Raw genomic sequence first — 15224 nt, 5'->3', positions numbered from 1 at the left:
AAGCAATTTTGAGCACGGCATTCACTTCTCTGCAGAATAAAAATAAAATTGCAAACAAGTGAACAGAGTATTTTAACAGTCATTTTTTTTTTCAGTATCAAAATATGCCATTAGGTAAAAAATAGCTTCACTTTAATGTATTTAATGAAATAAAGATATTAATGCATTAAGTCTTGGGCATTTTTAAATAACAGTAATTATAATCATGAAATTGATGATGTATTTTAAAAATGCTTGCAATATGTCAGTATGCCAAGCACATTTTTTTTCCTTCTAGAAAAAGAAAAAAGAAATCCACCTCCAAGGATTTATCCAAAGGAGAAGAGCTAAACGGATAAACTTGACCATATTAAATAGACTTACTTTTTCCACTCTGACTGGAGGAGGAAATCAACTCAGAGAGAGAGTTAAAAAAAAAAAAAAAAAAAAAAAAGGGAAAAATAAGACTGGGGTATAGTAGTTTTTACTGTATTTTTTTTTTAGCTTATATTCAACTGATTTTTTCATTTGCATGAATTTAGCCTTTAAAAGGGATGATCCAGAGGCTTCCAAATCTTGGTCCTCATGAATAAACAGTGTCTTTCAGGTAAGCTGGAACTCCATGGATCCTGCCTTTTATTTATTTTTAAAATTTAAATGGCCATCTAACCTCCAGAGCCTGTGGCATGATGCTCCAGATGGGTCAAGATGCTTTGTGTATCTTACCACACATGGCCAAACAAGACATCCAACAGACTAACCAAGCTAGAACAGACACGAGGTCTACCCAACTGCGGTCCAGGGGTTATATTCCAGTGTTTATTCCTTATATTTTAATCCCTTAATTTACATTAAGTTAAATTCTAAGATGGTAAATCATTTTATTCTGCTTTCCTCTAGAAAGGAAACTTCTGCAATCACACCTTGTGCATCCAAGCTCCTGCCCCAAAACTTTTGAACCTGCTGGCCGATTTGATGCAAGTCTGACAGTGGACTAGAGGTCTCAAAGGTACTATAAAAGGTTCATGAAAATAGGCAGCTGTGCAGGGGAGAGAATGCTGATAAATTCCCTGACTGAGGGAAAGGCTTCAGTGTGAGATCACACTTTATTAAAGCACCAAAGAATTCACATGAGAGAAAGCCCTTAGAAATGCTCCAATTGCAGGAAAAGCTTAAATCAGAGCTCACACCTTCCTTGACACCCAAGTCAGTCGAGCAGGAGACACAAATCCGTAGGAATCCAACTTCATTAGCTGCAGTACTCACAGAAGTCCTCGTTAAACTCTTCACAACTCCACACTCAACTCCTCACTGCAGGCAGCACAGAGAGCACCCAATGGGTACCCCATCCTCAACCCCTCCGTGCAGGGGGCAGGCAGCAGCTGAGCTGGAAAAGGAGGGATCTGCCGACACAGCTCTCCAGGGACAGGGAGGAAGGGCCAGAGCAGATGTACCGACTGGCTGCTGTAACGACCCAGCAAGGGGTGCCAAAAGGGTTAGCCCTTCAGTTTGCTCCGACGCCAAGAGCCATCCGCCTGCGCTGCTGGCAGCTGCTGCTGGCTCAGCCCTTGGAGGAGGCTGTCTCCCTGCCGTGTGTCACTGTGCGAGTCCGTCCCATTTACAATGCCACAACGTGCCTCCTGCATGCACAAAAGCATGACTGCATCATTCTGTGGCCGACAGGCCTTGCTGCGCTCCCCATTCCTCATAAAATCCCTTTCAATGGCATTCTTGGCCCTCGCTCATAAGCTGCCCGTGCTCATCCTTGCATACAGCTCTACTTACTCCCTCGTCCATCAAGTCCTGGTCTCATCTCATTTCTTTCCCTCCTACTCTTCTCTCGCCCCTTCAATGACACCTCGCTGACTGCTCGCCACTCTGTCAGGCTGTTCACTTAATGGATTTCTTCCCTTGAAAAGCAGTGTTTCAAAAATCACATCTTCCGCACCTAACAACTCAATCCCGAAATGAGGTCTCGCTGTAAAATTGCTGCATTGCCTATTCAAATACAGTAACGATACACAACAAAATGATACTGTGATAATCCCCAAATAACCTGTCATATCCCTAAGAGGATAACAGGTTACAAAATGGAGGAAATCACAGGCAGACTTCTGCGTGGTTTCAAATTGAGTTTATTGCCAAACACCTGAAAGAAACATACTTGTTGGTTCAGAACACAGTATGCAGTAAGGTTTACAATCCAGCACAGAGCAGACACCCAGGTCTGAAGGGCCAAGTGGCAGGGGCTGAGGGATCTCCTCAGGATCTGCTCCCTGATCCTGCCCAGCAATGGCTGCGGCTGCGCGGCCCCACAGGTCAGGCCCTCAGGGCCCTGCCAGGCCAGCTGCAGGCCGCAGCCCTATGGGATATACACTTGGGTGTTGTTTTAAGGTACAGCAAGTGCTACTGCTTGCTGTTTACTGCCAAAACACTGTGAGGGATAGAAAACACAGTATAATATCTTGAGGAATTGTTGGATGGAGTAAAAACTCTCTGCTCGCGCAAGCAGATTGTAAATAGGCACAACTGAATGCCACGTGCACACACAAACGAATGCCTTGTGCCTACACACTAAGGCATTTCCCTCCAAATTACTCCTAATTCCAGTATGTGGTTCCACCCTAAGCAACCAAGTGTTACAGATACGAGACTTAGGTTCAATATCTCACAATATTCCCAGGATCATCATGCCATGGAAACGGCAACTTCCCACCCCACTTTACAGAGCACCTGGTTCAGTATAATACATAAATTTAACACTGACAGGTCAAATAACACAGCTTAAGCTTATGGTTCTGAATTTTCAGATAAAAGACAACATATTTATATATACGTGATAGCAAATGCACTTGGTTTTCAGGTAAGTGATACAAAAAAACTCTGAAAATACCTAAGGCATTAAACAAAAAAAAGTTGAAAGCATCTGGTATCTACAGAAAAACCACAAAATGGTATGAGGAAGTCAAGGTTTACCAGCTATGTAATCCACCCGTAGCTCTGTCACCTGGCAGTACTACTCTCATTACCTGAACAACAATTCCCAAATTCAGTTTGCTCAGGCACTGCTCTTAGGAATAGCAGCAGCTGCTGGCTCTCTGCTGGACTCTGTGCACACAAAGATGTGCAGAAGACTGGGGTCCTCCTCCACACTTCAGCCTCGTCCTTCCCCCAGACGAAGACCCAAACAGTCCCCTTACCTGCCCTATTCTCCTGTTGCATGCTCTACCCAACAAATCCCATTGCTCCACCATGCTCCCCCTTCTCCCTTACCTTCTTCAAAACGACCCCAGCATATGATGCCAAGGCTGACTCGGCTCCTGGATCTTGAATTACAGCTGTGGATCCTGGCACTGGCTGGTTACGGATCCAGGGCAGTGGGAGAGCAGGGAGCACACAGCACCAAGAAGCCACTGGTCAGAGACTGATGTGCCACCTGCCCATTGGAAATACTTTCCAAAGGTAAACTGCACACAGGCAGATCGGGCTCCTCGTGTGCAGGCACCTATCAGTGCACAACGGGATCGATGGTTGTCTCGATGAAGGCACTCACCCCTCACTGCCAACAAGCACCAGCAGGCCCATGCAGAACAGGAGCCAGCAGCCGCAGATGCTGCCCACACACACAGCTCTCTGCAGAGGGATGCCAGCACAGCCCTGGGTCCTCAGCTTCGGAGGGCTTTGCTCCTCAGACCTCCTCTCAGCAGACACGCACTTTTTACATTCACAGCAACAGAAAGCTGTTGCTTCCTTGATGATTCCCAAAAGATCGATGCTTTAACATTGCCCCTAATAACTTTTTGTTATGAGACAGAGACTGAAAAGCTCAAGCTGCGATCTCTAAACACTGACAAGGCAAACAGACATGCCTGTAAATATACTACTAATAAAAGGCTCATTATTGCTTCTGGGATAGCAGGAAGAACTACCTGCCCTTTAGCCCATCACCACAACATCTCTTCTAATTTCAATATAGCAGAAATATTTCGAATTTGCTAATAAAATAGAGATGTTCATCTAATGCAGATACCAAAGGCTTTCGTGCACACCCACACATGTGCATATGTGTGTGTGTATCCTTCCTCACGTCATTAGCTTGCAAGTGGTTTTCAACATGCATGTAGCTACAACATGCCATGAAACAGTTTGGTAGTCTTGTGGTGTACTATAGCTAGCATACCTACAGATAAATATTCTGGATCGCTCTTTAAATGCCAGCTAGTCTGATAAAGAGCAATTATATATCTGTACAAAGCAGAAGGTAAATTGATGACTAGCCCCTAAGCCACTGTGTCGAATAAGAGAGAATCAACACTTAAGACTGAGGAGGAAAAAAACCTCAACTTTCTCAAACAGTTAAAGAAGTTATTCTGGACAGCTGTCTCAATTAGTATAATATTGCAGAAAATTAAGTAACATCTGTAAGGAATAAAATTATTGTCATTTCACATTTTTACTTCCCCTTCTGTTAGAGGTTTGCTTCCACTACATATTTGGAGGAGTTACTGTTTAAACCAAACAGACCATTTTGGAGCAGAGCTATTATGCAAATAATCTATTCTGTATTCCAACTAAAAGCCATTCTTTGCTAGTCTGGACAAGACATGATGCATAAGCAGAAGGTTTTGGTTTTTTTTTTTGTGCAGTGGAGCAACATAATTTATGATGGTAATGATGAAAGATATCTTCCTATCTCAAAACCAGACGTTCAAGAAGATAAACACATAACCACCTTTTATGGGCTAGTATTTGTCTTTCATTTATTTCTTTAAATATTTGCATTCTTGTTTATATATCTTTAGTTGCAAGTCATTGCAGTGATATTGTTCTTCAATGAGAGTAATATAAACATATACCTGTATTATTATCCTCTCTTAGCAAGTTTGTACAGTGATACTTGTATATGCAGATTTATACCACAGACATCATCTTCCATCTATGATGGGAGTTATATGAAATTGCTTATCTGTAACACCTGCATAAGATCAAAGACCCCCAAAAACATAAGCTACCTGCACCAAGCCTGAAACAATTTAATAACCTTAAAACATCAAATCAGTATATTTCATGCCTAGCATTTTAATGCTATTCTCTGGATACCTGGCTTGTGTTGGTAGAAAAGATCATACCTAAGAACAAATGCAATCTAAGGCAATATTTAAAGATTAGATTATCCTTCATTGCAAATAGCTCATTTGTTTACTATCACATTGCTTTATTCTTGTTTTGCCTCCTTATACTAAGAAAATGCTGAATATTCAGTTTAGATTCCCCAGCAGCTTTTTATTTTAGTCTAAAAACATTTACCTAACACATTCTTAACAAGCAAAGTGAAGAAAATTCAGCCATCTGTCTCTACATTACAATAACAGTTATGGAAGAGTAGATTATTCTATATAGCAAGAAATTTAATGCTAGGAATTCTTATACTTTAAGCACTGGCGTGCTTGCATCAGTTTTGTATATAACAATGTTGAACACCCACCTACAATGAAACAGTGATTTATAAGGAAACACAAGACAAAATATTTTAAAGACATTAAATGCATTCAGTATTCTAATCATGCTAAATGTCCATGCTTTAAACTGAGGAAAAAAAAATAATAAGATCTGTGCTATTATTTTCTAATCTCCAGCACTTCACTAGTTCTAAAATATCACTAAAAATGCTTAAAATGACTTGCTGGAAACAAATACAATATAGAGATAGATCCGAATCCTTACCTGGGAAACCCCCTTGTACCATTGCTGTACCAGCATGTACTTCAAGATATCTGCATTCCTGACAAACATTCAATGCTGTAAGCAGCTCAAATCCTCATCATACACAGACTCAGTGCTTGTCTTTCTTCTGACGACCTTGGGCCTATTTTTCTGAGATTTTTCTCTCCTTAAGGGCAAACCGTCTGTCTGTTTCTATTATGAGATGCCATCAATTATATTAATTTCAAGCTACCCACAAGCTAACAGTTACATCTGCCAGCAGATGAAAGCTGCCTATGAAAGTATGCAGGGAGAAGCAGCTCCCTGGTTTCCCACATCTGACCCACTGATGCTCTACGGCTGCTGTTTGTGCACTGCCTTGCTCTGCTAGCATTCGAATTACATCTCTGTCCCCAAACACGAGTCACCTCAAACGTTTGTTTATGTCACTGCTCGCTGCAGGTACTATCACGCTTAATGACCCACTGCACGGCAAAGTAACAGTTAATGAACATTATTTATCCAAGCATCCTTTTCATGCAAATACAGGGGTTAAAAAAAAATGAATTTCTCAGTCAAATGGCTTCACTAAATGTGTTGTTTTCCAACGCTGCAAATCTTGCAGTTTCCCAACACTGATATGCATTCATGAATTTTTGTTGTTGTTGTTGTTTTTTAACGTGTCAGAAAACAAAACCAATCTGTTATTAGAAGCACAAGAAAAATTCAAACTTCATCATAACTTGCATTTTGCTGCAACTCTGAATAAGCAGTATCAGTTTTACAACAATGAGTCTGTTGAACCAAAATATTGAAGAGAAGCAAAATCCCTCATTTAGTAATTACAAAAAGATAAAAATCTCTCTCAATTTATAAACATACTTATTCATTTGGGGAAATCCTTACTAATTCTCTGTGCCAAATGGTACATTTAAACAACTCAAAATACTCTAATAGTTATTTTGTTAATACCATTAATTTGTTCATTTTTAAAGTTCATTGTCCTTTCTTTAGAATATGTATCACAGCACACACAAAGCCATCTGTTCAGTGCATTATGTACAAGCACACAGTAAAAAAAAAAAAAATACAAGAAGTCCCAGCTGCAATTTTACTATTAATTCATCAAAAATGTAATTTCCTTTTGCAATACTTCATCAGATGCTGAAAACTGTGTATGTGATTCACAAACAGAGTTAAAAAAAAATAGAAAGAGCCAAATAACAAAAGCCCAAACTAACCCCCAACCTCTAACTACAGTGACACCAACGCTGTGATCTATCCTCATGTGGCACAACGGCTTGCAAGTCTGCCTGGAATGCAAAACCTTTCTGGATGCTACATTAGGGCTGGTAACAAAACTTCAATATTTTATCTAATTACGGGTCAGAATAAGTATGGGTAAAGAAGATTAGCAGTACAGAGTCATATTAAACAGAGATTAACACGAAGCAAAAAAAATGTCACCGCTCTATTTGTCAAATCCTGGCTCTTGCATGATCTTTGGAAATGCACTGTACTAAATATCCTTGTTTCTAGATTTCAGAAAATTAAAAATTTTAATTATCATGTTTTCAGTATTTTATTTTCTTAATGCTTGAAGCATTTTTCCAGGCTACATCTTGCTCTTTGAACATCATCTCTATTTGCTGTTGATTGCAGTGACATCTATTGGAGAGGCAGTGTTTGGCTACACAAGCTGCCTCACCTGAAGATCCCAGGTTTGGGGTTGTTTTCTTCACCCTCCCCCCAAAATTAAAATGAAATTCAAATTTGCTTCTCCTCTGTTGTAGCACTGCTTTACATAATGTCAGATTCTCAAGACTTAAATTGATTTATGAATGTTTCTTTGTTTTTATTTAGTTACTGTTAATAACTCTGGTGTTTTTCTGAAGTGACAATGACAGCTTTGTCATCTTCACCCACAACAGGACACAGAGACTTCCTGAGGTCATATTTTCACACCCCACATACTTGACCATACCCTCTTGTCACATCTCAGCTGAGCTCTATTGCACTTTACCTGTTGTTTTTAATGAAAGCCCTCATCCTCACGCTGGAGTACGGACATCTGTGACCCTATGCAAGCTCCTAAAAGCCTTGGGTCTGAATGGTGAGGGTGCTCTGCTGCCATACCCATGTGCTCTCTAACACCAACCCAACCCCAAGTGGGCAATGGGCAGAGTGGGTTTGTGTGAACCAACTCCCACACGCACTCACCCGTTCCACCCTAAGCAGCCACAGATTTATCACGATGGGAAATGCAGGGTCAAAACACTAGAGAAGTTTTAAAATCTCTTCTTTTGGTAGAGAAGCCACCATTCCTCAAAAGCGTTTTAAGAAGATTAATCATTATGCTTTCTTACAGCTTCATTGATTTTTGCATTATCTACAGACAAAATAGAAGGAGGGGGGCATTATTACCCCCTTATTAGATACAGTTAAATATCCCTGCAGACAGGAAGTCTGAGCATAGAAGCATCTAGTCCATTATCTAAGTCACCTTTCACAAATTTTTATCTATTTTTATTATTTTAAACTTATTTGAAACCAACCAGATCAATCTCAGTCTCTTAACTAGACAAGGAGTTTTACCAAAAAATAAAATATCTATTGAAATTAAGGGGGCCAAGTTCTTTCAGCAGATGTCTCTTTAGTTTTCTATATATTCTTAAGGTCTTTACCTATGATTGCTTCAACTCTATCACAAAAAAATATCTAAAGTGTACAGTTAGAAATGCCCCAAAGAAAAGCTTACAAAACATTCCATTACCAACTCCTCTGCCCATCCATTTCCTCCACTTCTTTTTACAACTAACCCCTCATTACTGCAATAAGCCACACCAGGGTGCACATTAGTCTATTAGCAGAGCCTTAGCGCACACCTACAGCCATCCGCCACCGAAGGAAAACACACCCCTGCCTATTGACACAGCCTGGAGCACAGCTGCTTGCCAGTACAAATAGCTTCTTTGTGTGCTCTTCCCTCCTTTTACTTGTTTTCATTTTTTTTTAATCCTATTCAAAACGTGATGTTTTTAAGGTTTCGGAAACCTTAAAAAAATCTTCTTGGAAAGTGATGTCCTCCAAAATAACCTCTGTTATTAACTCTTATTAACAGTTATTAACTCTTCCTTATGGACTTTCTAATATGGGGAGGAAAAAACTCTGAACTTACACTGTAATATTTCCGGGTCTATAGGACGAAGCATTTTGAAGTCTTTTTTTTTTTTTTTTTTTTGCAGCAGCAGGATTAAGAATTAATAAACTGATCTGACCAAGAGTTAAATAAGAAAGCAATAAAACATATTATTCTACAAGTCCTGTAAGTTTGGTCTTCCTTCTCCAGCTATTACCAATGTAACTACCATTCCTGCTGACATGCTTCAAGTTTTACAAAACTGTTTTAAGGCTTCCAGTTAACACTTCAATACAGCATAGTCAAAGGAAAAAGTAAACAAGAAGCACACTACACAGTTGGAGCTGAATGCTGACAAAGATTCAACAGCATCACTAGGAAGAAAAATAACAGAACAAGAGGAAATGGTATTTTCAACTTGCCCTCAAAATCTGGCAAAACACTATTTGGGAACTTGTAATGATCTTGGAGGTAGTCGTGGCTCAAATTAATCTGAAATGTAAGGAGAAGCAGGTCTGAAGCTAAGGGCCTTGGATACAAGAAGACATTTGAAAATAAATAAATAAAATGCTGGACCTCCTTTGCAAAGTTAACAGGGTTCAGCAATTAAATCACAGAAACATGGAGGATGTATGGGGTTTCTCTAAACCAAGAACTATGCAGAAGTTCTATATCCAGCAAGGATTCACCCTATTTGGATCAAAAACCTCCTCTGAAATGAAAAGGCAGAACATTTACAAGAAATAACGGCTACAAGTCAGCAATGAATGCTACAGTTTCAGTGCTGGAAAAGCAGAAGTAAAAGGGAGCACTGCCAAAAGGCAAGTGGATTTAGATCCCACAGGGGAAATTAAATCAATACCAAAAGGTTATTCAGACACCTTAAAGAGAAAACAGACAAAACACGGAGACTGCGATGCCATATGGACAGGACAGAAAGGAAAGAAAAATTTTCTCTGTTATGGTAGGACGACTTAAGTGATTTGTTTTCGTTTTCAATATGGGGAATGATGAAGAGCATGAGGCAAAAGACGGGAGGATGGGATGGAACAAATGACAAGCAAGGAAAAAAACCATCAAGTATACCAAGTGAACTACTTCCAGAGTATGAAGGAAATTGTTGAGTAGGTTCACAACACTGAAGTTACATTAATAAGAATACTAAAAATAAAATATCCACGAGGAGAACAATCAGAGTGCATAGCTTTAACAGCTGTCCCACCTCAAAATGCCTCCTAAGACCTTCTACGCTATTAGCACAGACTGAGAACTACAGAAAGTAAACGAAGGAAGGAGGGACTATGATGTGAATTTACCTGAACGCCTTTTAAGATACCTGATCTTCTAAATACAGAAAACAATAAATGTAATTCACCTATTGTTCAGTGAAGCTCAGTAAATAATTAGTTAAATGTACAAAAACAGTAGAGCTAGTAGATTAAATGGGTAAGGAATGGACCAATATGAAAATGTTAAATAACAAATAGACATTGTTAAAAGGGCAGGTACAGGCCTGGACTGAGATTTCTGGGAATGGTGCTCAAAAATACGGATAAAATTCAACAACGTTAAGTCGATCACATAAATACCACTGTACTGGAACTTAGAGAGAGGACTTCAAGTGATCACAGAAAACAGACTCTGTAAAACTCATTCCCCAGCTGCCAAGATGCTTAATAACATTGTTAAGCACAGTTAGGTCGTTTCTAACATGCTTAAAAGGTTGAGGTACAAATTCAGTTTAAGACTCCATAGTCTGATTTTTATTTTCAAAAAATAGAATTAGATGGGGAAGAATAAAGTGGTAAATGCATATCTTGGTTTTCCAGGATTCATGGCTAAGACAGTTACAGCAAAACATTCAACTTCAGTGAGTAAAAAAGGTAGAGAGAAGGAGAGTCATCTGAACAGACCTGCTTGCTGCTGCCAAATCTGCTAAGATTGATGAATTTACTATCAGTAGCTTTACCTTTTCAGCTGTTGGTCTCAGCTGGCAAGATCATTAGGAACTGCAGAACAGCTAAAAATGATCAAGCCCATTAATAAGAAATTACTTCTGTGCAAAGTATTAACTTAGGTCTATCAGGCACACTGACAGAGGAAGATCCTAATTACATAACTGGGTATGAGAGGCTAGTTATCAAATCTAATCCTTAACTGAGAATTATAAATAATTAATAACAAGCTGAAATCAGTTTGCTACAATTGGTGTTTTAGAAGCAGAGGTGGTTTGGAAGTACGGGATACGTTTAATCTGACATTCACTGAGTTTGTAGTGAAATGCTCCTTGTGACTATCACCCCCCAAAATACAAAAATACCTTCTTGAGGTAACTAACTTGCATACAGCAAACAGGTAAGATGGCAAACTCAGTAAAAACATTCTGGAAAAATCTCAGTTGGTTCAAGAACTACCAACTTTCCCTTAAATTAACAGACGCTGAGATGAAAACCCTGCTTCTGTGCCCTCATCACAGTTTCCGTGAGAAATACATTTCAAAATCTTTTTCATCCCCACCAATAAGACCTTAAGAGCGACAAACTAACCAATCTCATTAATCATCTCTGCTTCAATGGCACACCACTGCCAGCAAGGAAGAAGAAATCCCACTCTGAGTGGGAGCCACAGTTGCTTCAAGGTCAAAAGCGACCACAGTGTCCCTCAGCTTTGTCTTGCCCATACTAGGGCAAATAACACTCCAAAGCGCAAGATGAGGAGCAACATCACAGTTGAAAAAACATACAAACAAACAAACAACAACAACAAAAAAAAACCAACAAGCACGTATGCTGTTTTAGTACAATAGTGTGTAAAAAAAATAATCAAAAAATCAAAGTGACTCATTAAAAACTAATTTAGGATTCCTAACTGCAACTTTAATATCCCTAAATATTTTATTGGAAGACAAGCTATGGATAATAATATCCCATTTATCCAGCGTTGGAATTAACAAAGTAGTATCCTGGAATCTCAGTCATGCTGTGGGAAGCTCTCAAATTGCACTACATCCTACTTTTTAGGTCCCTAAATGATTGCAGAGTGATAATCATTGCGATTCCCTGCATAAATAAAACAGGCTGAAGAGCTGCAGAACCTTTCCCATAAAAGACACTACAAAAATTGGAGTTTCTCTCTGAACAGCACTGAATCAACAAATTAGCAAAATTTTCTTTTTAAAGGCAAATATTTGATATGAACAGCAATGCCAGAAATCAACTGCAACTTTTTAGGGTGAGGACTACGCACCTGTGGTTCTCAACCTAGGCCTGCTCAACTGCCACCCCAATTCCAATGGTAAAGCATAACTTTTGACTTCCTCTGCTGACAGCACTGCCAAAGCAAGCCCTCTAGACCTCACCTAGAAACTTTGAGACAAAACAGATTACATCTCGTTACAGAAGGGAGCTATAGGAGCCTGGCTGGTAAGAGAAGACCATCTAAGTTACAATCAGTAGCCCTTGGTAAGAACAGGTTTGAGGATTAGAGCTTATTGCCACACAGCACCACTTCCATAACACAAGCAGAAAACGGCAGATATGTTTATCACATAATCCAACTGTGTCCCACAAACATAACCTGACGTAACGATGGCAGCACTACTCACTCTCTGCAGAAGGCTCTTCCTCCTCTTCATCCACGTTAGCTTCCTCTGAGGGCAGTCTTTCACGTGCTCTATAAGGAGGTGGCAATTTCATCGGAGGTGGAGCCCCATGCTTTCTCTAATGGATTCAAAATAAAATAATTACATGCTTTGCATCCTCCGTGCACAAGAAAAAAAGCCCTAGCTACATGTGTACATACACAGCACTTAATTACAAAGCTAAAATCTGCAGGATATCCTTTCTGTGCAAGAAATCAGAACAAGAAGAGACACTGAACCCGAAGAAAGAAAATACAGCCATGCATGCACAGTTGTTGACAAAACACTTGTGTACCATAAACATGAAAGTATGAGCATTAATCAAGGGTTAAAAATAAACATTAATTTATACCCCATTTTTCATTAGAGATGCTTGACAACAAAATATCCCCGTACTGTTTGCAGTCAACAAACTTTTAAATACAAAGCAAGAACTCAATGCAGCTATAAGACTATTCAGACATATTTCACCTCCATTTTGGCTAAAATTTAAAACATAATTTGAATTATAACTTACAATAAAATTCTATTACCTCACATAAATACAGGCAGCTCCGATAATGATGCATATAGCGGCGCATAACAGGCGTAAGGAATAGGCTCAGAATCTAATGAAAACAGCCGCTTGTTCGCCTGAACAAGTGTTTTTATAGCTCAGGGTAACAGGAGAGTGCCTTAGTTTGCTATACGGTTTCACTAAATTACATTCAAGTGTATCCCATGCAACCCCACTACTAATAGCAGGATGCACTTTAGAAAGGGAACACCGAGTACGTTACGCCATTAGGGCAGCCAGAACGCCGTGATGAATTTCTGCTATAGCCAGGAATTACATCTCAGCACCCAAACACCAAGCCTACAATCAAATTTTCCATTGTGTACGACGAAAGCTAAACCTGCATATAGATTTCTAAAATCCTGAGCCTAAACTTACACTATTCTGTACAAGTAGCCAGCTGCAATACCAGCTGCATAGTACATTTTCTGAGATCCTAAGACTGGCATCGTCCCATTGGTTTAAAAAAAAGCATTACAGAAAAATGCTGCACTGAAGGCAGCATAACATTAATAAATGAAATGATTTCTAGCCAATGGTAGTTAAAGTGTATAGTAAGAGCACTTGGAGACATGACAGCTGTTTCCCCTAAGTACACAATACACCAAACAAGCTGCCTGCTTTTTGTTTGATCCCAGTAGAGGCAGAACTGTACGAAATCCAGAAGGCCCAAGAAATCTCCGAGGGCTCCTGTTCTGTGTTACCAGCAGGTAAAGATGGAAAACCTGCAGCCCTGCTTCCAGCTGCCTATGATAAACCGGTATCGCTGCAATTTAGTAACAACAGAGTCTAAAATTTGACCCTTTGTCTTTGTAAGACCTTAAACGTTTGGTAGAAAATCCGTGTGAAATTACACAAGACACCCAAGCTTATCCGTTAGCTTGCTATGGCTCAGAAAGTCAAGCTTTTCTTGCCCACTGAAAACCCAGGTGTATAAATTGTGCTGTAGCACCTTGTTACACCATGGTTTTGAATTAGCACAGCTCCTTCCAGCACAAAGGCAAAAGCACAGCTTAAAACAGCCAAACAGCAAAATAACTTCAGTATCTGTCGATAAGCAGCTCAATTGTTTTAAGTGTTTAAGTAGAAAAACCCTCAGTATTGAAAAGATAATTCATCACACAGGAACAGGCAGTTTTTTCAGCTCGATATGGTCGCTTTCAAACCCAATTCTTTTGTGCCACTGTGAAGACAGGACTGGAAATATCAGTGATTTCCCATAGGGAAGCAGACTAGTAATCCACTAATAGCAAATCTTTCCAACTCAGAGATGCCCTTACTGCAGCACAGTGTGACTGCTTTGTGAATTAATGTTCAAAGCTAAAAAGGAGCTATGTATGTAGGCAATGAAAGTCTTCTATATTCCACCCACCAGTTTACAGGACCAGTAGACGAAAAAGGTCTGAAAAAGATTAGGTTCCCTCTTTAACCTCCAAACACTACAGAAAGCGACACGCTGGAGTCCTAGAGATTAAAGGCAATGCATGGCAAGTGCATGAGCATTTCTCAGATTAGAAATACAAACAATAAAACCACGAAAAGGGACCGTAACTGCTTCATTATAAGCGTTATTCACTGGCATGAAAGCACAACTTCAACACCTTTCTTGATTTTTTGGAATAACTGAGCCTCACAGCATCCATATCTGACAGGATCTGAAACAAGACCTAAAAACGCTTTCAGAGACCGAGGGCCTTCTCGGTTGTACAGCGAACACTACACGGAGTTGGATCAAACCAAAACTTCACCATATTCATAGCTGACATTTAAACCACACCAAGCAAAAGTTATCATCCACACTAACTCTGTCTCTGCTCCTCCAGTCCAGATACCCTCAAAGTTGTACCTGACCTACACTCGTAAGCACAGTTCTCAGGAACAAGGCATCGAGGAAAATACTTAGGCCACTAGAGCAACCTGGCTGGGAATGAAAAGATATTCTTTCCTCCTTTTTCTAGTGACTAAAACTGTGGTTTATATTAAACATATTTTTTTCCTTTTTAAAAAATTTGCTGTGAGGTTTTTCAAAAGTTCCTGTGCAGTAATTGCTTCACAATTAGCAGGCCAGCTACAGATCACTTGGTCATTTCCTTGTTTTACACAGCAATAGGAAACATAAGAGACCTAGCTGATTTAATTATCCTATAACATGATTTTACTGAATTTCAGGCAGCCTCACATTAAGGATATTATTTGTTACATGTTAT

General features: G+C 39.6%; 1 protein-coding gene across 7 annotated transcripts in view; it reads right to left on the bottom strand.

Moving 5' to 3' along the window:
* Window positions 1-15224, bottom strand: part of PATJ (PATJ crumbs cell polarity complex component) — a 145582-nt gene that overhangs the window by 69170 nt on the left and 61188 nt on the right. For all 7 annotated transcript variants that reach the window (XM_084528545.1, XM_084528543.1, XM_084528549.1 and 4 more), the window contains one exon: window positions 12426-12540. In XM_084528545.1, the coding sequence (XP_084384671.1) occupies window positions 12426-12540 (115 nt within the window). The remainder of the gene's footprint in view (window positions 1-12425; window positions 12541-15224) is intronic.

The sequence above is a fragment of the Aythya ferina genome, assembly GCF_964211825.1.
Source record: "Aythya ferina genome assembly, chromosome: 8".
NCBI lineage: Eukaryota > Metazoa > Chordata > Aves > Anseriformes > Anatidae > Aythya > Aythya ferina.
Note: the sequence above shows the minus strand (reverse complement) of the source record. Positions and strands in the feature narration are given on the sequence as shown.